Below are 23,621 nucleotides of genomic sequence, written 5' to 3' on the forward strand. Positions count from 1 at the left end.
GAAAGGTATGATCTGATTGGTTGCTGTGGGCGTCTTCTCCACTGGTCCTCTTTAGAATATTTTGAAACATCTTTTCCTGTAAAACATGTTGTTTTTAACATGTAGGGGTATATTTACTAAAGTGAGAGTTTTTTAAAAGTGGAGATGTTGCCCATAGCAACCAGTCAGATTCTACTTAACATTTAACTAGAACCTTCTAGTAGAGAATAGCTAGATCTGATTGGTTGCTATGGGCAACATCTCCACTTCTAAAAACTCTCACTTTAGTAAATATACCCGGTAGAGTGACGTTGATATCTCACAGAATAATTAAGCTACAATATGATTCACGTGGATGATGGGTTATGATCTTATGTTAATGACATGCGAACCCCTCTCCCCCTCCCCTTCACGCCAGTGGACTCACTGAAACTCCTTTTCCCCTGTGTGAAGGTTTTGGTGTTTAACAAGATGTGACTTTTGTGAAAAACATTTCCCACACTCAGAACATGGAAATGGTTTCTCACCCGTGTGACTCAACTGATGTTTAACAAGACCCGATTTCTGCGTAAAACATTTCCCACACTCGGAACATGGAAACGGCTTCTCACCCGTGTGATATCTCTGATGTACAACAAGAGCTGACTTATGGATAAAATCTTTCCCGCACTCAGAGCATATAAATATTTTCTCCCCTGTGTGAGTCCTCTGGTGTTTAATGAGACGCAATTTATAGGCAAAGCATTTCCCACACTCGGAGCATGGAAATAATTTCTCACCGGTGTGGCTTTTCAGATGTTTGACCAAACCTGATTTCTGCGTAAAACATTTTTCACACTCAGAACACGGAAATGGTTTCTCATCCGTGTGAGTTCTCTGATGCACAACAAGGTGCGTTTTATAGGTAAAGCATTTCCCACACTCCGAGCATTCAAACGGCTTCTCACCTGTGTGAATTTTCTGATGTTTATCAAGGTGCGTTTTATTCGTGAAATATTTCCCGCACTCGATGCAATGAAATGGTTTCTTACCCGTGTGAGTTCTCTGATGTCTAACAAAGATCGACTGATGTATAAAACATTTCCCACACTCAGAACAGGAATAAACTGTATCGCCTGCATGATCTGTACCATGTGTAACAATATCTGAGGCATCGGGAGAACACGCCTCCTGATTAGAGGGATCAGATGATATATCTGCACTGTGAAGTCCTGGATGTATATTTAGCATATTGAAGTTTTCTCCTGGAGAATTTTGTCCGATGTCGTTATCTTCCATTTTAAAATCTGTAGACACAACGAGACGTCTCTCGGAAGTATTCCTGCTTTTGAGTTCATCTGGACATAAAATAAATATATGAAAATACGCTTTTTTTTTTATTACATGGAGAAGCAAATTTTCATCCGATTAGTGTGTTCAAGAGGTTCAGTTGTTTCATGATAAATTTACACATCACAAACACTTTTTTACAATTTTAAACGTAGTGTTCCCGCTAGGCTGTTTTAGTGGGGTGCAGCGCCATGCCCGATATTAAAAGGGCAAAATGCGCTCTGCCCTTTTCCCCCCGACCTGCTAAAACAGCGTGCCCTGAGTCTTCCCCACCCGTGGGTGGGAAAAGTTGTGATGACCGATCACTGCCCGGCATCTATTCACCGTGGGGGTAGAGCTTGGGGGAAGTCCAGCACGCTTCCAAGTGTGATGAATTGTGGGTGTGTTCCAAGGATGATCAGCCCTCCTCCTTTTCTGGAGCGCGCAGATGCTCCCGGCCGACATCAGCGCCCTGCCCGCTTTCTAAAAGCAACACTATAAATTGTACAAAACAGTAAAATTCGCTCTCATACTGAACAAGTAAAACATTGGCTTAATGAATGACACTATTACATTATTATGCCACAGTGACATGCAGATTGCATGGCCACACAACTTCACCCTTAGTACAGACTTTGGAGACTAACAATTTCAAAGCATGTGTATTACCTGAGCACCAAAACAGAACAAGAAGCCTCAATCAGTGACATTGTCCAAACGGAAGGTCATCCAAGTATTGGTCTCACTCACAAAACCCTGGAGCCTTGGATGTGGTCAGAGTTAGCAGCTCGTAGGGAGCAAAGAAGAACAATCAAGCAGCCACTATACCAGCGTTTCCCAACCTTGTTCGTTTAGGCACACTAACAGTCAAGGATTTAAGGCTATCCATGCTTGAGCACAGATGAATCAAACAAAATAACCAAGATACTAATATATTCGCCTGCGCTCAAGTATGGCTTATTCTTAAAACCTGGACTGTTAGTGAGCCTTGAGGACCAAGGTTGGGGGACACTGCTCTATACTATATGATGCTCAAGTCACCTGCAGGTAGCTTAGCCCTGTAGTCACAAAACCAGTATAGGGCTGTGCTTCCCAACGTCTGCCCTCAAGACATGCTAACAGTCCTGGTTTTCGGGATATCCGTGCTTGAGCACAGATGGTTAAATCAAAATGACTGAGGGACTAATTAAGTCAGCTGTGCTCAAGCATGGATATCTTAAAATCCTGGACTGTAAGGGTGCCTTGAGAGCAGAGGTTGAGAAGTTCTGGTATAGGATGAGGCATGATGAGGATAACTCCTCGGCAATGACCAACATTCCTCTCTGCCCTATCTGTACTGTACTTAGTGATTATAACCCACCTGTGCTGATAGCTGTAGGGATTTCCTCCTCCTTACACTGATGATCACCCCTCACATACGTCTCCTCTTCTTCCTCTATAACTTCTACTTTGATAACAGTCAGATCTTCACCCTAAATTTCCCACAAAAAACACTTTTATATAACCGTATATAGAACACACATCTGCTCAATAGATCATATAGTGAAAGGTCACTTTGGTATTTGTATGAATCCCACCTACCTGATAATTCTGTGTTATACTGTCATTCTCTTCTGTCCAATTCTGAGGATGGGGACATCTCTCTGGGGTATTCCTGTTACTGGCCCCATCTGTAGGAGACACACAGTGACTGATTACATTGTATATATGTGATTATCAGGTGATATGTGCACATGAACTCTAACATTGTATAGCTCTATAGGCAAAGCAGGAATACCCTCTATGGTGCAATTACTAAGTATATACAGTAATGAGGCATTTCTCACATGGTCCAACCTTAACGTTATCGTAATACAGCAATAAACAGGCTGGATCAATGGGAAACATCAGCACCAGGACATCCTTTAAATAGGAGAAATAGAGGGAGATGTATCAAACGTCGGAAAAAGATAAAGTGGAGAAAGACAAAGTACCAACCAATCAGCTTCAAACGGTCATTTTCCAAACACAACCTGCAACATGCCAGCTAGAAGCTGATTGGCTGGCAATTTATACCACTCCACGGTTTGATACATCTCCCCCAGAGTCCCGGATTTTAGGACATTCCAACAATAAATGGATCGTTATATTTCTAGGGTCTCCTCATATCCAGCATCATTGGAAGACATATGGAAACATATTTTTGCAGCACCATAGCAATGCAGAATAATCTGGGTAGAAGCCTGTGCCCAGCCTCTGTCACCTCACTACTGATAGAGGCACTGTGTATGAGCCTGTGCCCGGCCTCTGTCACCTCACTACTGATGGAGGCACTGTGTATTAGCCTGTGTCCGGCCTCTCCCTCCTCACTGCTGATGGAGGCACTGTGTATTAGCCTGTGTCCGGCCTCTCCCTCCTCACTACTGATGGAGGCACTGTGTATTAGCCTGTGTCCGGCCTCTGTCACCTCACTACTGATAGAGGCACTGTGTATGAGCCTGTGCCCGGCCTCTGTCACCTCACTACTGATAGAGGCACTGTGTATGAGCCTGTGCCCAGCCTCTCCCACCTCACTACTGATGGAGGCACTGTGTATTAGCCTGTGTCCGGCCTCTGTCACCTCACTACTGATGGAGGCACTGTGTATTTGCCTATGCCCAGCCTCTGTCACCTCACTACTGATAGAGGCACTGTGTATGAGCCTGTGCCCGGCCTCTGTCACCTCACTACTGATAGAGGCACTGTGTAGGAGCCTGTGCCCGGCCTCTCCCACCTCACTACTGATGGAGGCACTGTGTATTAGCCTGTGTCCGGCCTCTCCCTCCTCACTACTGATGGAAGCACTGTGTATTAGCCTGTGTCCGGCCTCTCCCTCCTCACTACTGATGGAGGCACTGTGTATTAGCCTGTGCCCAGCCTCTCCCACCTCACTACTGATGGAGGCACTGTGTATTAGCCTGTGTCTGGCCTCTCCCTCCTCACTGCTGATGGAGGCACTGTGTATTAGCCTGTGTCCGGCCTCTCCCTCCTCACTACTGATGGAGGCACTGTGTATTAGCCTGTGTCCGGCCTCTGTCACCTCACTACTGATGGAGGCACTGTGTATTAGCCTGTGCCCGGCCTCTCCCACCTCACTACTGATGGAGGCACTGTGTATTAGCCTGTACTCGGCCTCTCCCACCTCACTACTGATGGAGGCACTGTGTATTAGCCTGTGTCCGGCCTCTGTCACCTCACTACTGATGGAGGCACTGTGTATTAGCCTGTGCTCGGCCTCTGTCACCTCACTCCTGATGGGGGCATTGTGTATTAGCCTGTGCCCAGCCTCTCCCACCTAACTACTGATGGAGGCACTGTATGTTAGCCTGTGCCCGGCCTCTCCCACCTCACTACTGATGGAGGCACTGTGTATTAATAGGAACATCCCATCAGATCACTGTTAATATGTAACATTCTCCACGAACACTTGTTTCGGTCTTGTAACACAATCCTGACAGGCATCAGCTGGGCATGCCCCAAACATACCATATATAAGGAGCTGACCTAGGCCTGATTCAGTACGAATCGCAACAGCGTAAGCATATCGGCCGATGGTGCAGTACGCATTCATATGCAGTACGCAGCGGTTGAATTGCAATCGCAATGCGATTAGGCAGAAAACGGGAACCCATCACAGAGTGAGTGACAGCCTGTCAGCGATTGGAGGTGGTGACGGGGGAGTGGTGGGAGAAACGCAGGCATGTCTGTCCGTTTCAACGCCGTTGCGTGGGCGTGCATAAATTAGCCACTGCAACAGCATACGTAGCTTGTCTAAAAACTGCGTGCGACGAGGTTAGCAATTTCTAAGTAAGGTCAGACCTACTGTACATCTGTGTGAGGGGCCGATGTTACCGAGGTATACACAGGACTGAGAGGTATGCGTAATCGCCCCCACGATCGCAATAGCGATCTGTAATGAACCAAGACCTCTATACATAGAACTTCAACATGGGCCTGGAGAGGGAAAACATTTTCCTGATGAGGAGAGAGGAGAGAAAAATGCTTCATTTGATCACATGCCCAAAAAATAGGAGTAAAAAGAAATAGGGAACCAAATGTAAAGCCATCCTGATAAAGTAAAGTAGTACTACTAGAGCTCAGTTTAAATCATATGACATCAACCAGGTGATTATGGGCAGATCAACATAGGTCTCATTATGAGCAAGTAGTTTACAGAATAATGTCGGGAGAAGTCACATGACATCTGTGTGTTCAACTATCACGTTTTGTCTTGTAACTGATGCAGCAATTTCATGGAATGAGCCTGGCAATGTTTAATGTGGTCTCACCCCATTGATCAGTGATGGAATCAATGATGATGTCCCTTGTACTATTGTTGTCTTAAACTTAACTTGTACTGATGTATGAGATACACCAGAGAGTGTGGGGAGGAAACTGGCCAGATCTCTGGGCTGGTAACACACAGTGACATGATGTGAGGGGGAGAGCAGGAGTCTAATAGGGGCTGATGGCTCCTTATTCCCCCCCTGAGCTGACACATTTCCCTCATTAGTCTGGACTGACAGAGGAGGGTGTAGGATAAGAGATGGCTGTAGTGACAGAGGAGGGTGTAGGATAAGAGATGGCTGTAGTGACAGAGGAGGGTGTAGGATAAGAGAGTGCTGTAGTGACAGAGGAGGGTGTAGGATAAGAGATTGCTGTAGTGACAGAGGAGGGTGTAGGATAAGAGATGGCTGTAGTGACAGAGGAGGGTGTAGGATAAGAGAGTGCTGTAGTGACAGAGGAGGGTGTAGGATAGGAGATTGCTGTAGTGACAGAGGAGGGTGTAGGATAAGAGAGTGCTGTAGTGACAGAGGAGGGTGTAGGATAGGAGATTGCTGTAGTGACAGAGGAAGGTGTAGGATAAGAGATGGCTGTAGTGACAGAGGAGGGTGTAGGATAAGAGATGGCTGTAGTGACAGAGGAGAGTGTAGGATAAGAGATGGCTGTAGTGACAGAGGAGGGTGTAGGATAAGAGATGGCTGTAGTGACAGAGGAGGGTGTAGGATAAGAGATTGCTGTAGTGACAGAGGAGAGTGTAGGATAAGAGATTGCTGTAGTGACAGAGGAGAGTGTAGGATAAGAGAGTGCTGTAGTGACAGAGGAAGGTGTAGGATAAGAGATGCTGTAGTGACAGAGGAGGGTGTAGTATAAGAGATTGCTGTAGTGACAGAGGAGGGTGTAGGATAAGAGATGGCTGTAGTGACAGAGGAAGGTGTAGGATAAGAGATGGCTGTAGTGACAGAGGAGGGTGTAGGATAAGAGAGTGCTGTAGTGACAGAGGAGGGTGTAGGATAAGAGATTGCTGTAGTGACAGAGGAGGGTGTAGGATAAGAGATGGCTGTAGTGACAGAGGAGGGTGTAGGATAAGAGATGGCTGTAGTGACAGAGGAGGGTGTAGGATAAGAGATGGCTGTAGTGACAGAGGAGGGTGTAGGATAAGAGATGGCTGTAGTGACAGAGGAGGGTGTAGGATAAGAGAGTGCTGTAGTGACAGAGGAGAGTGTAGGATAAGAGAGTGCTGTAGTGACAGAGGAGGGTGTAGGATAAGAGATTGCTGTAGTGACAGAAGAGGGTGTAGGATAAGAGATGGCTGTAGTGACAGAGGAGGGTGTAGGATAAGAGATGGCTGTAATGACAGAGGAGGGTGTAGGATAAGAGATTGCTGTAGTGACAGGAGGGTGTAGGATAAGAGATTGCTGTAGTGACAGAGGAGGGTGTAGGATAAGAGAGTGCTGTAGTGACAGAGGAGAGTGTAGGATAAGAGATGGCTGTAGTGACAGAGGAGGGTGTAGGATAAGAGAGTGCTGTAGTGACAGAGGAGGGTGTAGGATAAGAGATGGCTGTAGTGACAGAGGAGGGTGTAGGATAAGAGATTGCTGTAGTGACAGAAGAGGGTGTAGGATAAGAGATGGCTGTAGTGACAGAGGAGGGTGTAGGATAAGAGATGGATGTAGTGACAGAGGAGGGTGTAGGATAAGAGAGTGCTGTAGTGACAGAGGAGGGTGTAGGATAAGAGATTGCTGTAGTGACAGAGGAGGGTGTAGGAAAAGAGAGTGCTGTAGTGACAGAGGAGGGTGTAGGATAAGAGATTGCTGTAGTGACAGAGGAAAGTGTAGGATAAGAGATTGCTGTAGTGACAGAGGAGGGTGTAGGATAAGAGATTGCTGTAGTGACAGAAGAGGGTGTAGGATAAGAGATGGCTGTAGTGACAGAGGAGGGTGTAGGATAAGAGATTGCTGTAGTGTCAGAGGAGGGTGTAGGATAAGAGATGGCTGTAGTGACAGAGGAGGGTGTAGGATAAGAGATGGATGTAGTGACAGAGGAGGGTGTAGGATAAGAGATGGCTGTAGTGACAGAGGAGGGTGTAGGATAAGAGATTGCTGTAGTGACAGAGGAGGGTGTAGGATAAGAGATTGCTGTAGTGACAGAAGAGGGTGTAGGATAAGAGATGGCTGTAGTGACAGAGGAGGGTGTAGGATAAGAGATGGCTGTAGTGACAGAGGAGGGTGTAGGATAAGAGATGGATGTAGTGACAGAGGAGGGTGTAGGATAAGAGAGTGCTGTAGTGACAGAGGAGGGTGTAGGATAAGAGATGGCTGTAATGACAGAGGAGGGTGTAGGATAAGAGATTGCTGTAGTGACAGAGGAGGGTGTAGGATAAGAGATGGCTGTAATGACAGAGGAGGGTGTAGGATAAGAGATTGCTGTAGTGACAGAAGAGGGTGTAGGATAAGAGATGGCTGTAGTGACAGAGGAGGGTGTAGGATAAGAGAGTGCTGTAGTGACAGAGGAGGGTGTAGGATAAGAGAGTGCTGTAGTGACAGAGGAGGGTGTAGGATAAGAGATTGCTGTAGTGACAGAGGAAAGTGTAGGATAAGAGATTGCTGTAGTGACAGAGGAGGGTGTAGGATAAGAGATTGCTGTAGTGACAGAAGAGGGTGTAGGATAAGAGATGGCTGTAGTGACAGAGGAGGGTGTAGGATAAGAGATGGCTGTAGTGACAGAAGAGGGTGTAGGATAAGAGATGGCTGTAGTGACAGAGGAGGGTGTAGGATAAGAGATGGCTGTAGTGACAGAGGAGGGTGTAGGATAAGAGATGGCTGTAGTGACAGAGGAGGGTGTAGGATAAGAGATTGCTGTAGTGACAGAGGAGGGTGTAGGATAAGAGATTGCTGTAGTGACAGAAGAGGGTGTAGGATAAGAGATGGCTGTAGTGACAGAGGAGGGTGTAGGATAAGAGATGGCTGTAGTGACAGAAGAGGGTGTAGGATAAGAGATGGCTGTAGTGACAGAGGAGGGTGTAGGATAAGAGATGGCTGTAGTGACAGAGGAGGGTGTAGGATAAGAGAGTGCTGTAGTGACAGAGGAGGGTGTAGGATAAGAGATTGCTGTAGTGACAGAGGAGGGTGTAGGATAAGAGATTGCTGTAGTGACAGAAGAGGGTGTAGGATAAGAGATGGCTGTAGTGACAGAGGAGGGTGTAGGATAAGAGATTGCTGTAGTGACAGAGGAGGGTGTAGGATAAGAGAGTGCTGTAATGACAGAGGAGGGTGTAGGATAAGAGATGGCTGTAGTGACAGAGGAGGGTGTAGGATAAGAGATGGCTGTAGTGACAGAGGAGGGTGTAGGATAAGAGATGGATGTAGTGACAGAGGAGGGTGTAGGATAAGAGATGGATGTAGTGACAGAGGAGGGTGTAGGATAAGAGAGTGCTGTAGTGACAGAGGAGGGTGTAGGATAAGAGATGGCTGTAATGACAGAGGAGGGTGTAGGATAAGAGATTGCTGTAGTGACAGAGGAGGGTGTAGGATAAGAGATGGCTGTAATGACAGAGGAGGGTGTAGGATAAGAGATTGCTGTAGTGACAGAAGAGGGTGTAGGATAAGAGATGGCTGTAGTGACAGAGGAGGGTGTAGGATAAGAGATTGCTGTAGTGACAGAGGAGGGTGTAGGATAAGAGAGTGCTGTAGTGACAGAGGAGGGTGTAGGATAAGAGATTGCTGTAGTGACAGAGGAAAGTGTAGGATAAGAGATTGCTGTAGTGACAGAGGAGGGTGTAGGATAAGAGATTGCTGTAGTGACAGAAGAGGGTGTAGGATAAGAGATGGCTGTAGTGACAGAGGAGGGTGTAGGATAAGAGATTGCTGTAGTGTCAGAGGAGGGTGTAGGATAAGAGATGGCTGTAGTGACAGAGGAGGGTGTAGGATAAGAGATGGATGTAGTGACAGAGGAGGGTGTAGGATAAGAGATGGCTGTAGTGACAGAGGAGGGTGTAGGATAAGAGATGGCTGTAGTGACAGAGGAGGGTGTAGGATAAGAGATGGCTGTAGTGACAGAGGAGGGTGTAGGATAAGAGATGGCTGTAGTGACAGAGGAGGGTGTAGGATAAGAGAGTGCTGTAGTGACAGAGGAGGGTGTAGGATAAGAGATTGCTGTAGTGACAGAGGAAAGTGTAGGATAAGAGATTGCTGTAGTGACAGAGGAGGGTGTAGGATAAGAGATTGCTGTAGTGACAGAGGAGGGTGTAGGATAAGAGATGGCTGTAGTGACAGAGGAGGGTGTAGGATAAGAGAGTGCTGTAGTGACAGAGGAGGGTGTAGGATAAGAGATTGCTGTAGTGACAGAGGAAAGTGTAGGATAAGAGATTGCTGTAGTGACAGAGGAGGGTGTAGGATAAGAGATGGCTGTAGTGACAGAGGAGGGTGTAGGATAAGAGATGGCTGTAGTGACAGAGGAGGGTGTAGGATAAGAGAGTGCTGTAGTGACAGAGGAGGGTGTAGGATAAGAGATTGCTGTAGTGACAGAGGAAAGTGTAGGATAAGAGATTGCTGTAGTGACAGAGGAGGGTGTAGGATAAGAGATTGCTGTAGTGACAGAAGAGGGTGTAGGATAAGAGATGGCTGTAGTGACAGAGGAGGGTGTAGGATAAGAGATGGATGTAGTGTCAGAGGAGGGTGTAGGATAAGAGATGGCTGTAGTGACAGAGGAGGGTGTAGGATAAGAGATGGATGTAGTGACAGAGGAGGGTGTAGGATAAGAGATGGCTGTAGTGACAGAGGAGGGTGTAGGATAAGAGATGGCTGTAGTGACAGAGGAGGGTGTAGGATAAGAGAGTGCTGTAGTGACAGAGGAGGGTGTAGGATAAGAGATTGCTGTAGTGACAGAGGAAAGTGTAGGATAAGAGATTGCTGTAGTGACAGAGGAGGGTGTAGGATAAGAGATGGCTGTAGTGACAGAAGAGGGTGTAGGATAAGAGATGGCTGTAGTGACAGAGGAGGGTGTAGGATAAGAGATGGCTGTAGTGTCAGAGGAGGGTGTAGGATAAGAGATGGCTGTAGTGACAGAGGAGGGTGTAGGATAAGAGATGGATGTAGTGACAGAGGAGGGTGTAGGATAAGAGATGGCTGTAGTGACAGAGGAGGGTGTAGGATAAGAGAGTGCTGTAGTGACAGAGGAGGGTGTAGGATAAGAGATGGCTGTAGTGACAGAGGAAAGTGTAGGATAAGAGCTTGCTGTAGTGACAGAGGAGGGTGTAGGATAAGAGATGGCTGTAGTGACAGAGGAGGGTGTAGGATAAGAGATGGCTGTAGTGACAGAGGAGGGTGTAGGATAAGAGATTGCTGTAGTGACAGAGGAGGGTGTAAGATAAGAGATTGCTGTAGTGACAGAGGAGGGTGTAGGATAAGAGATGGCTGTAGTGACAGAGGAGGGTGTAGGATAAGAGATTGCTGTAGTGACAGAAGAGGGTGTAGGATAAGAGATGGCTGTAGTGACAGAGGAGGGTGTAGGATAAGAGATTGCTGTAGTGTCAGAGGAGGGTGTAGGATAAGAGATGGCTGTAGTGACAGAGGAGGGTGTAGGATAAGAGATGGCTGTAGTGACAGAGGAGGGTGTAGGATAAGAGATGGCTGTAGTGACAGAGGAGGGTGTAGGATAAGAGAGTGCTGTAGTGACAGAGGAGGGTGTAGGATAAGAGATTGCTGTAGTGACAGAGGAAAGTGTAGGATAAGAGATTGCTGTAGTGACAGAGGAGGGTGTAGGATAAGAGATTGCTGTAGTGACAGAGGAGGGTGTAGGATAAGAGATGGCTGTAGTGACAGAGGAGGGTGTAGGATAAGAGAGTGCTGTAGTGACAGAGGAGGGTGTAGGATAAGAGATTGCTGTAGTGACAGAGGAAAGTGTAGGATAAGAGATTGCTGTAGTGACAGAGGAGGGTGTAGGATAAGAGATGGCTGTAGTGACAGAGGAGGGTGTAGGATAAGAGATGGCTGTAGTGACAGAGGAGGGTGTAGGATAAGAGAGTGCTGTAGTGACAGAGGAGGGTGTAGGATAAGAGATTGCTGTAGTGACAGAGGAAAGTGTAGGATAAGAGATTGCTGTAGTGACAGAGGAGGGTGTAGGATAAGAGATTGCTGTAGTGACAGAAGAGGGTGTAGGATAAGAGATGGCTGTAGTGACAGAGGAGGGTGTAGGATAAGAGATTGCTGTAGTGTCAGAGGAGGGTGTAGGATAAGAGATGGCTGTAGTGACAGAGGAGGGTGTAGGATAAGAGATGGATGTAGTGACAGAGGAGGGTGTAGGATAAGAGATGGCTGTAGTGACAGAGGAGGGTGTAGGATAAGAGATGGCTGTAGTGACAGAGGAGGGTGTAGGATAAGAGAGTGCTGTAGTGACAGAGGAGGGTGTAGGATAAGAGATGGCTGTAGTGACAGAGGAAAGTGTAGGATAAGAGCTTGCTGTAGTGACAGAGGAGGGTGTAGGATAAGAGATGGCTGTAGTGACAGAGGAGGGTGTAGGATAAGAGATGGCTGTAGTGACAGAGGAGGGTGTAGGATAAGAGATGGCTGTAGTGACAGAGGAGGGTGTAGGATAAGAGATGGCTGTAGTGACAGAGGAGGGTGTAGGATAAGAGATGGCTGTAGTGACAGAGGAGGGTGTAGGATAAGAGATGGCTGTAGTGACAGAGGAGGGTGTAGGATAAGAGATGGCTGTAGTGACAGAGGAGGGTGTAGGATAAGAGATGGCTGTAGTGACAGAGGAGGGTGTAGGATAAGAGATGGCTGTAGTGACAGAGGAGGGTGTAGGATAAGAGATTGCTGTAGTGACAGAGGAGGGTGTAGGATAAGAGATGGCTGTAGTGACAGAGGGGGGTGTAGGATAAGAGATTGCTGTAGTGACAGAGGAGGGTGTAGGATATACGAGAGTGCTGTAGTGACAGAGGAGGGTGTAGGATAAGAGATGGCTGTAGTGACAGAGGGGGGTGTAGGATAAGAGATTGCTGTAGTGACAGAGGAGGGTGTAGGATAAGAGAGTGCTGTAGTGACAGAGGAGGGTGTAGGATATACGAGAGTGCTGTAGTGACAGAGGAGGGTGTAGGATATACGAGAGTGCTGTAGTGACAGAGGAGGGTGTAGGATAACAGACTGCTGTAGTAGTGACAGAGGAGGGTGTAGGATAAGAGATTGCTGTAGTGACAGAGGAGAGTGTAGGATAAGAGATTGCTGTAGTAGTGACAGAGGAGGGTGTAGGATAAGAGATTGCTGTAGTGACAGAGGAGGGTGTAGGATAAACTAGAGTGCTGTAGTGACAGAGGAGGGTGTAGGATAAGAGATTGCTGTAGTAGTGACAGAGGAAGGTGTAGGATAAGAGATTGCTGTAGTGACAGAGGAGGGTGTAGGATAAGAGATGGCTGTAGTGACAGAGGAGGGTGTAGGATAAGAGATGGCTGTAGTGACAGAGGAGGGTGTAGGATAAGAGATTGCTGTAGTGACAGAGGAGGGTGTAGGATAAGAGATTGCTGTTGTGACAGAGGAGGGTGTAGGATAAGAGATGGCTGTAGTGACAGAGGAGGGTGTAGGATAAGAGATTGCTGTAGTGACAGAGGAGGGTGTAGGATAAGAGATGGCTGTAGTGACAGAGGAGGGTGTAGGATAAGAGAGTGCTGTAGTGACAGAGGAGGGTGTAGGATATACTAGAGTGCTGTAGTGACAGAGGAGGGTGTAGGATAAGACATTGCTGTAGTAGTGACAGAGTAAGGTGTAGGATAAGAGATTGCTGTAGTGACAGAGGAGGGTGTAGGATAAGAGATGGCTGTAGTGACAGAGGAGGGTGTAGGATAAGAGATGGCTGTAGTGACAGAGGAGGGTGTAGGATAAGAGATTGCTGTAGTGACAAAGGAGGGTGTAGGATAAGAGATTGCTGTAGTGACAGAGCATGGTGTAGGATAAGAGATGGCTGTAGTGACAGAGGAGGGTGTAGGATAAGAGAGTGCTGTAGTGACAGAGGAGGGTGTAGGATAAGAGATGGCTGTAGTGACAGAGGAGGGTGTAGGATAAGAGAGTGCTGTAGTGACAGAGGAGGGTGTAGGATAAGAGATGGCTGTAGTGACAGAGGAGGGTGTAGGAAAAGAGATGGCTGTAGTGACAGCGGAGGGTGTAGGATAAGAGATTGCTGTAGTGACAGAGGAGGGTGTAGGATACGAGGTTGCTGTAGTGACAGAGGAGGGTGTAGGATAAGAGATTGCTGTAGTGACAGAGGGGAGTGTAGGATACGAGATTGCTCTAGTGACAGAGGAGGGTGTAGGAGAAGAGATTGCTGTAGTGACAGTGGAGGGTGTAGGATAAGAGATGGCTGTAGTGACAGAGGAGGGTGTAGGATAAGAGATGGCTGTAGAGACAGAGGAGGGTGTAGGATAAGAGATGGCTGTAGTGACAGAGGAGGGTGTAGGATAAGAGATTGCTGTAGTGACAGAGGAGGGTGTAGGATAAGAGATGGCTGTAGTGACAGAGGAGGGTGTAGGATAAGAGATGGCTGTAGTGACAGAGGAGGGTGTAGGATAAGAGATTGCTGTAGTGACAAAGGAGGGTGTAGGATAAGAGATTGCTGTAGTGACAGAGCATGGTGTAGGATAAGAGATGGCTGTAGTGACAGAGGAGGGTGTAGGATAAGAGAGTGCTGTAGTGACAGAGGAGGGTGTAGGATAAGAGAGTGCTGTAGTGACAGAGGAGGGTGTAGGATAAGAGATGGCTGTAGTGACAGAGGAGGGTGTAGGATAAGAGATGGCTGTAGTGACAGAGGAGGATGTAGGATAAGAGAGTGCTGTAGTGACAGAGGAGGGTGTAGGATAAGAGATGGCTGTAGTGACAGAGGAGGGTGTAGGAAAAGAGATGGCTGTAGTGACAGCGGAGGGTGTAGGATAAGAGATTGCTGTAGTGACAGAGGAGGGTGTAGGATACGAGGTTGCTGTAGTGACAGAGTGGAGTGTAGGATACGAGATTGCTGTAGTGACAGAGGAGGGTGTAGGATAAGAGATTGCTGTAGTGACAGAGGGGAGTGTAGGATACGAGATTGCTGTAGTGACAGAGGAGGGTGTAGGAGAAGAGATTGCTGTAGTGACAGTGTAGGGTGTAGGATAAGAGATGGCTGTAGTGACAGAGGAGGGTGTAGGATAAGAGATGGCTGTAGAGACAGAGGAGGGTGTAGGATAAGAGATGGCTGTAGTGACAGAGGAGGGTGTAGGATAAGAGATGGCTGTAGTGACAGAGCAGGGTGTAGGATAAGAGATGGCTGTAGTGACAGAGGAGGGTGTAGGATAAGAGATGGCTGTAGTGACAGAGGAGGGTGTAGGATAAGAGATGGCTGTAGTGACAGAGGAGGGTGTAGGATAAAAGATTGCTGTAGTGACAAAGGAGGGTGTAGGATAAAAGATTGCTGTAGTGACAGAGCATGGTGTAGGATAAGAGATGGCTGTAGTGACAGAGGAGGGTGTAGGATAAGAGATGGCTGTAGTGACAGAGGAGGATGTAGGATAAGAGATGGCTGTAGTGACAGAGGAGGATGTAGGATAAGAGAGTGCTGTAGTGACAGAGGAGGGTGTAGGATAAGAGATGGCTGTAGTGACAGAGGAGGGTGTAGGAAAAGAGATGGCTGTAGTGACAGCGGAGGGTGTAGGATAAGAGATTGCTGTAGTGACAGAGGAGGGTGTAGGATACGAGGTTGCTGTAGTGACAGAGTGGAGTGTAGGATACGAGATTGCTGTAGTGACAGAGGAGGGTGTAGGATAAGAGATTGCTGTAGTGACAGAGGGGAGTGTAGGAGAAGAGATTGCTGTAGTGACAGTGGAGGGTGTAGGATAAGAGATGGCTGTAGTGACAGAGGAGGGTGTAGGATAAGAGATGGCTGTAGTGACAGAGGAGGGTGTAGGATAAGAGATTGCTGTAGTGACAGAGGAGGGTGTAGGATAAGAGATTGCTGTAGTGACAGAGGAGGGTGTAGGATAAGAGATTGCTGTAGTGACAGAGGAGGGTGTAAGATAAGAGATTGCTGTAGTAGTGACAGAGGAGGGTGTAGGATAAGAGATTGCTGTAGTGACAGAGGAGGGTGTAGGATAAGAGATGGCTGTAGTGACAGAGGAGGGTGTAGGATAAGAGATGGCTGTAGTGACAGAGGAGGGTGTAGGATAAGAGATTGCTATATTGACAGAGGAGGGTGTAGGATAAGAGAGTGCTGTAGTGACAGAGGAGGGTGTAGGATAAGAGATTGCTGTAGTAACAGAACAAGGAGAATATGTGACTGTTCTGTACTTAGGGCCTGATTCAGAGCCGCTCGCTATTTGCGGTCGTTCGTTTTTTAAAAAGGGGTGGCTATTCAAATGAACCGTTCGCACTTTGCGGTCTGTTCACGCCTCTAAGTCTGAATGAGCGAGCAAAAGTTGCGGTTGTAATATTGAAAAAGACGCCCCCTGGCCGCTCGCACCATACGTCATGTCTGCTATTAGATTAATCGAGTACATCCAACAGCGTATGAACTGCTCGCTATTCTTGTGGTTGGTTTTTTCAACCGCTATTTTGCGAGCAGTTCTGAGTTAAAAAAACCAAGTGATGTGGTCAATGACACTGCTGGAATAATTATGCACTCCCTTAAAACACCCGTTTTGACCTTTAAGCACGCCTGCGTTCTAAATTCCACTCCCCGTTTTCAAGCACCTTTCCCTGTTACCACCCACATACGCCTCCTCCTGTCACTCAAAATAGCAGGCATTCGCTATTTTGCGAACAAATGATTTTCGGCCGCACTGACTGGTTCGCGCATGCGTATTCAAATCCGTACGCATGCGCAGATGAGCGAACATCGCTCATAATGAACGAGCGCCCGCTTACGAGCTGCTCTGAATGAGGGCCTTAGTGATTATTACTCACCTGTGATGATAGCTGTAGGGATTTCCTCCTTATTACACTGCTGATCACCCATCATATACGTCTCCTCTTCCTCTGTATCTTCTACCTTAACAGCTGTAAGACCTTCACCCAAATAACCCACAAAACAATTAAACACTTCAATAATGTCCAATTTCATTATTCGAGATTTAACAGTAGAATATGTGACACATACAGCTTTTTAAAATAATTATACAGTGTAGGGTCACTTCAGTATTTTGGAGAGACCCCCAATCCCACCTACCTGATCCTCCTGTGGGACACTGTGATTCTCCTCTGTATCATCCTGGGAATAAAGAGGACAGGGAGTGACACACCAGGCAGGAAAGGGGAACTGCTCGGGTTGTGACAGGTACAGGGTGCTAGAATGAACACTAATTATCATAATATATCTATGTAGGTAACTACGTATACTGTATATACTGGCTGACACCGCTCGCCCCTTCAGCCTGTCTCCTCAAATATATCTACTTTTATTGCCAAAAATTACGCAGCGCTGTGCACAGAATATTATTTATATTAGTCCCTGTGCCCCCATTGTAGTTTACAGTCTGAATTCCTGCACATACAAGCATACACTAGTCAGCAGCCAAATAACCTACCAGTATTATCTGGCGGAGACCTCCCAGCAAGGACGGGGAACACATACAAACTACATGCAGATAGGGTCCTAGCTGGGAGTCCAACTCATGACCATAGTGCTGGGGGGCAGCAATGACAACCTCTGTGCTGCTGTATATGTATCATGTATGTATGCATGTGCATGATTCTATTTGATAATATATATATACACATATAGGTATTTGCACAACAGTAAATATACACATAACAATATAAACGACTAGAAGCCATCGCCTCCCCCCGGCACTGACTCTCTGTGCTGATGACATTATGTGTCACAGCAGCACAGAGTATTACTAGCAGACCCTCGCCTCCATGTATATGCGTGTGTGTATTATGCTATGTACCTACATATATTTGTATGTGATGCTGTACTTACTCCGCCTGCCGGGCAACACTGTGACACTGACCCCCACCTCTTCCACCGAAGAAGACTACAAAGCTGGCCACTGCGTTCCACCCTCACTTCCGCCCTGTGCGTTCCACCCTCACTTCCGCCCTGTGCGTTCCAACCTTACATTCGCCTTGTGCGTTCCATTGCCCACCAACTTCCGCGGTCTCTCCATTTAATTCTGATCTCCGGCACCTGCGTTCTATAGCCGGGAGACTACTGAGTGTTTGTATCTGTTATTGGGCGGCAGCCGCTGGGGGAGAGTTCTGCAGGTGCTGGTGTTTCTTTATTACTATGGTACTGGTGGAGCAGCCTCTGGTATGGCTTACTATGATGCAGGGGTGTAGACTCCGGTGTAATACCGGGAGAGAGGACGCCGGTGTCTGTCTTGTTGTTATACCGGGAAAGAGGACGTCTGTCCGGTTATTGTCGCTAAGGGCTGTATCTTTAATTATGGCAGCTGCTACAATAAATTTGATAATGAGTGGTCAGCGAAAAGAGTGGCGGATAATTTAAAAACATTTTTTAATTCAAAGTTATTTTTTTTGTTTGGTATACTGTCAGTCTAATAATCGTTCATTAACATCAAATACCCATAAATAAATCCCAAAAACTAGATCTCTTCTAGCAATGAAGATACTGTCACGTAATATTTAGGTTTAGATCCAACTAAGTCATACATATATGTGTGTGTATAAAAAAAAATATATATATTTTATAATATAATTTTATGTTTTTTTTATACAGTAAATCTAAGTCTGCATTATTTTATTTAGATGAAAGTGAAATTAAAGCCGATAGTAAAGAAAAATAAGAGGAGAGAAAAGGATTGAGGATAGATGAGGGGAAGAGAGAGGTAGGGGGATCAGTGTGTGAGGACAATAGTTAGGGATCTGGTGAATGACTGGTCCAAGGTACTAGTATTACCATTTGTATAATAGTCTTCATTCTAGCACCCTGCACCTGTCACAACCCGTGCAGTTCCTCTATTCTGCAAGAGGTGTTGCGCTCTGCTCTGGTGCTTCTACCACACTCAGCTGATGCAAGAAACTGCTTAAATACAGACCAGAGTGCTAGAAGCACCAGAGCAGAGAGCGACATCCCAGGCAGGAAAAAGGAACTGCATGGATTTTATCAGGTTCAGGGTGCTAGAATTAACACTATATAACACTACTCTAACCTTCTTACCGTTTGCTGTTCTGAGTCCTTTGTCTTCTGCCACTTTCCCCTGCCGCGCCATTTTGCTGTTTGCAGTACTCTGTCCAGGACAGATGATTGTGGTGGGCGGCACAGAGGACTCAGGCAGGATAGTCCACAAAAGATGTCATGAGCTGCAGCAACAACAACTCTCAACCTTCATGTGTATAGAAAACAGCTTCATATAGGCCAGGGGTCATGTTTATCAAATCAACCCTTGTATATTATGGGCAATGACCTCCAAATGGCTTTATTTACAATTTTTTCTTTCTATTAATGTCACTTATTATACAGATTTACACCGTATTGAAGAAGACATTTGCTGATCCTGTGTCAGGACGACTGCGCAGGACCAAAGGCCACATCACGGTGCCTCCACCTCACACTCTGATACATGAGAGACACAATGACCAGAAGATCCTGGAACTCACCAACAAGATTATTGAGCTGCTGGCTGGAGAGGTGACTGCTGGGAATGGGACATTATACAGTAACACCAGGGGATGTGTCTGGGTGATGACTGGAGAGGTGACTGCTGGGAATGGGACATTATACAGTAACACCAGGGGATGTGTCTGGGTGATGACTGGAGAGGTGACTGCTGGGAATGGGACATTATACAGTAACACCAGGGGATGTGTCTGGGTGATGACTGGAGAGGTGACTGCTGGGAATGGGACATTATACAGTAACACCAGGGGATGTGTCTGGGTGATGACTGCTGGGAATGGGACATTATACAGTAACACCAGGGGATGTGTCTGGGTGATGACTGGAGAGGTGACTGCTGGGAATGGGACATTATACAGTAACACCAGGGGATGTGTCTGGGTGATGACTGGAGAGGTGACTGCTGGGAATGGGACATTATACAGTAACACCAGGGGATGTGTCTGGGTGATGACTGGAGAGGTGACTGCTGGGAATGGGACATTATACAGTAACACCAGGGCAGGGCCGAAACTAGGATTTTTGTCACCAGGGGCAAGACAGTAATTTGGCGCCCCCCATGTAATTCCCCCTGCAGTAGTGCCCATATTGTAATGCCCCCATAGTAAAAATGACTTTAGCGACTTAAAAATATGCTAGTACACATTTTCATGTGCCCCAAATGTGATGGGCCCATTTTGAAATATTAACCAAAAATCCTAAGTGCTGTTCGGCATAACTTTTTGCAATGTTGTGCTAAAAAACCTGGCACATATATTTCAAAAGCCGACTTTCTTCTGCAGTCCAAAACGGGAGTAACAATAGTGAGCCCACATGTCTGGACATGGGGGGGGTCCCTGGCAGGAGGGGGTCCCTGGCAGGAGGGGTCCAGGGGGGTCCCTGGCAATATTCTACTAATTTTTTATTTTATTTTTCGTTGATAAAATATTTGAAAGTTACTGGATTCGCTCATTTGAAATTGAATATCGGTCTAAATCGGCAAAGCCCAAAATTCTTTCTCCCCAGAAAAGCTCCCTTCTGGAGCGAAAAGTCCTGCACAGATCTTTTGTGCCCTAATTGAATATGGGCCCCAGTCCAAGAAAATGTGTGCATTGCGGTGTCTGGTGGTTTTTAAAATAATTTGTTTGCTTTGTTATAAAGATCCAGGGGTGTATTCAATAATGTTTTTTGTTTTTTTATTACATTTTGCACAATTAACATTAGTTTCGCCTCTTTACATTTAGCGCCTTATTCAATTTGATTCATTTTTGAAGGGTGTGAGAAGTTTTGGATAAAGACGGTGATAAGTTTGCACCATCTTTTAACATGGTGCAAAAAAGTGCCTAATTGTGGTTTAGGGGTGCAGGCTTTCAAAAATTAGCCTGCACCCCTGTGAATAATCTTTATAAATAAACTGTTTGTATTTTTGAAAATTAAAAACCAGGGACACCCCCCAAAATTCAAAAAACACATTTGGGTTGCCAAAAAAAGAAGGGGAAACAGTGTTTAAAAATAGTGTAATAGGTTCAGGGGTATTCCGTAAGTATGCGTCCAAAGTTTGCTAGAATAGGCTATTAGTGGCAGCTGCATTTTGGGGGAATTTTGTTAAAATATCTTTATGGATTTTAAAATACACTAGTACCCATTTTCATGGGCCCATTTCCAAATACTTTCAAAAACCTAAGTGCCCTTCTGCATAACTTGTTTGTTTTTAACAAACACCTGGCGCGGGTCTTTAAAAACACAACTTTACTCAACACTCCAAAACAGGGGGGGACCCATAGTGACCCCCCTTGTCTGGACACCTTTAGGGTGGTCCCAGGGACTTTTTCCCGTAATTCTCATTTTATCTTAAAATCAAAAATTGCCCTTGGACATTTTTCCCTCATTTCACATTGAAGACGGGCATAAAGCGGACACGCGTATGTTAGTTTTTCTCCCGAAAAGCTCTGATGTGGATCAAAAAGTACCTAATAGATTTTTTTGCACTCTAATTGACTATGGGCCCCAATGCTTGAAAATGGCTGCATATCGGTGGTGGGGTGAAACGACAGTGAATGATTTTAGAAACCATGCAGGGTGAGGGAATAGAATCAGGCAGCAAAGGGGGGAGGGGGTGTTCATGTGCACGGGAAATACCTAGGCCATGTAATTTTGAGGGTGCTGCTGTGCAGGGGGAATAGGCGTGACATGTAATGTTGGGGAAATGCTGTGCATAGGGAATAGGGTTGCTATGCAATGTGTAGAGGGGTTCTGTGATCTTGTGTGCGGATTTGTGGGTGTGTTTGTTTTTGAAAAATGTTTGGCAAAATGTGGTTTGTTATTTTTGGTTTATAACCCTATTCAATTAGAGCGGACCTGCGATACTTTTTCGCCTCGCACACTTTTTGCCTACATCGGCTGTTTTCTAGGTGGAAAAGTATCGTGTGCTTGGCTGCTTTTAGGCCGTATTCAATTTGAAATTCTGTTAAAAAGGGCCCCTGCAACACTTGAACAGGTGGAAAGTACTGTCCAATTTGTTTAAATCAGCCTGACATCCCCCAAAAGATGGTCTCACAGGGTGGTTAGCTATGGGACCCCCCCATTTGGCTTGCCGAAGGTATTTGTTTTTTTAAAGGGGCTCAATAGGTGCTAATTTGGTTTTTTGGAGACGTGCTGCAGATTCGTATTCATGGTTTTTAAAGTCAGAAATGAACTTATCCCTGCAATTTTTATGTAGTTTAAAATGGGGGCCACCATATTTTAAAGTTAATTTGTATACATTGTCAAAAACACACCTGCCGGAAGCACCTGCAATCCAAAAAACACTTGGCCCATATTTGGGGAACCTCCCAGAGTCAAGTTGCTTTTTTTTTTTTTTCTTTTTTTTTTTTTTCTTTGTCCACCAACATTTGGTTAAAAGCCTCAAAATTCATAATAATTTTTTGTGGTGTTCAAAAGAGTTATTTGTAATGTTTGTCCCACACTTTACCTTTGGGGACTGTCTGAAGGCTGCTGGGGGGGTTCCCGCTACGTTGCTCCCCAAAACCCCAATTCTGCACTTTTTTTTTTTCCACCAGCTATTCATAGGGTAAACTTTTCCGCCTATTACATTGAATAGGGAGTACATTGTAAACTTCGGAAAATGACGTCATTGTTGAAAAAATTATGGGGATGCGCATTTTTCAAAACAAATTCAACACGGCCCTAAATTTGCCATAGACAGTAGAAAAACAAGTACCAGCATGGATGTAATGCCCTGCATGGTCATACTGTTGGTTCACCAACTACCAACATGTGGCCTAGCCTTGCTGGTATCTGTAGTTCCACAGCAATAGTAAAAAAAAAAAAAAAAAACTTGCAACAGACATTACACAATTAGTCTGGGCCAGGGGTGCAGTGGAGAGGGGGACCCCTTGATTTGGGGGGGGTCCACTGCTTCCCAGAGATTCCTGGCCTGGGTTGACTAGCGGTCAGGGTTGAGTTAGCAGCTGGGGGGCCTGGTGAGAGTGTTCCCCCTGGCTGCAACATCAGGCCCCCCTTAGCAAAAGTCTGCTGCTGCTTTTGGAAAATACAGGGGAAACATATAAATTTTTAGCACCTGTATTTCCACAGCCACCACCGGATCAGAGCCCTGTGCTGGTTGCGTTGAATAGAATGTAAGCTCTCACGAGCAGGGACCTCTTCCCTCATGTGCTTCTCTTTACATTTCATTCTACTCCTTACTCCCCATAAGGTCACCTAAGATGTGACTGCCAACTCCCGGCTGCTTACTGTGAGTACTTTAATCACTATTGCAGCAATGTATATAAATCATGTCCTTGTCCTGTACTGTAATGTTCTGTAAATTACTTGTTTCTTGTTCACCTATTAGTTCTATGTACTATGTAAGGTGTGTGGGACACTTGTGGCGCCATATAAATAAAGGATAATAGGGGGGACCCCTACGTCATTTATCCCCCCTATTTGGGTAAAGGACCACATTCTAAATTCCCACATGTGCAAAGGAATGCATTTGATTTTAAATGTAATTATGCCTCCATAAGCATCTTGACATCAACATTAATTATGTTTTATTGGTATATTCTCCAATCAGCAACGGCTGCTAGCAGAGAGTTCTGGACAGGATTCATAGAATTATACAGAGAGAGTGAGTGCCTGTGGAACCTACGCATGAAGTCCTTCTCAGATCGTCAAAAAAAGAAGCGGGCATATGAGAAATTGGTCACGTATGCACAAAGCCGTGATGCAAAAGCAGACTTAGCTTCTGTGAAGCAAAAAATAAATCATTTCTGGACCGCCTTTACGAGGGAACACAACAAGTACATGAACTCCATGCGTTCCGGAGCTGGGACAGACGAGGTCCGGAAACCAACTTTATGGTATTATGGTCTATTCAGCTTCGTCTTGGAGAAAGAGCTGGAGATGCCATCAGTGAGTTCGCTGGACGAGGACGTGGAGGTTCCTCCAGAGGAATTGGA

At 46.0% G+C, this 23,621-nt stretch overlaps 1 protein-coding gene and 1 long non-coding RNA gene across 2 annotated transcripts; one reads left to right on the forward strand and one right to left on the reverse strand.

Moving 5' to 3' along the window:
* Positions 1-282: 282 nt before the first annotated feature.
* On the reverse strand, positions 283-17,598 carry LOC148500757 (uncharacterized). Its single transcript, XM_088451405.1, has 6 exons — positions 17,524-17,598; positions 16,768-16,809; positions 16,506-16,607; positions 2,869-2,957; positions 2,648-2,759; positions 283-1,316 (listed from the first exon to the last, which is right to left on the reverse strand). Exons 3-6 carry the CDS (start codon positions 16,558-16,560, stop codon positions 403-405), a joined length of 1,170 nt encoding a protein of 389 aa, XP_088307531.1. The 5' UTR covers positions 16,561-16,607; positions 16,768-16,809; positions 17,524-17,598; the 3' UTR covers positions 283-402.
* Positions 17,599-17,701: 103 nt separating this feature from the next.
* On the forward strand, positions 17,702-23,319 carry LOC148500758 (uncharacterized). Its single transcript, XR_015870126.1, has 3 exons — positions 17,702-17,807; positions 19,027-19,194; positions 23,237-23,319. It is a non-coding gene; the product is annotated as an uncharacterized LOC148500758 (long non-coding RNA).
* The last annotated feature ends 302 nt before the right edge of the window (positions 23,320-23,621 follow it).

This window comes from Taudactylus pleione, unplaced genomic scaffold (genome assembly GCF_031769625.1).
Source record: "Taudactylus pleione unplaced genomic scaffold, aTauple2 ptg000547l, whole genome shotgun sequence".
NCBI classification, from domain to species: domain Eukaryota; kingdom Metazoa; phylum Chordata; class Amphibia; order Anura; family Myobatrachidae; genus Taudactylus; species Taudactylus pleione.

Coding starts and splice junctions, on each gene's coding strand:
- LOC148500757 (XM_088451405.1), bottom strand. CDS start 16,560: ATGATGGGTGATCAGCAGTGTAATAAGGAGGAAATCCCTACAGCTATC. Junction 2,958..16,505: donor CCCTACAGCTATCATCACAG/GTGAGTAATAAT, acceptor TGTCTCCTACAG/ATGGGGCCAGTAACAGGAAT. Junction 1,317..2,647: donor CCCTACAGCTATCAGCACAG/GTGGGTTATAAT, acceptor TTTTATGTCCAG/ATGAACTCAAAAGCAGGAAT.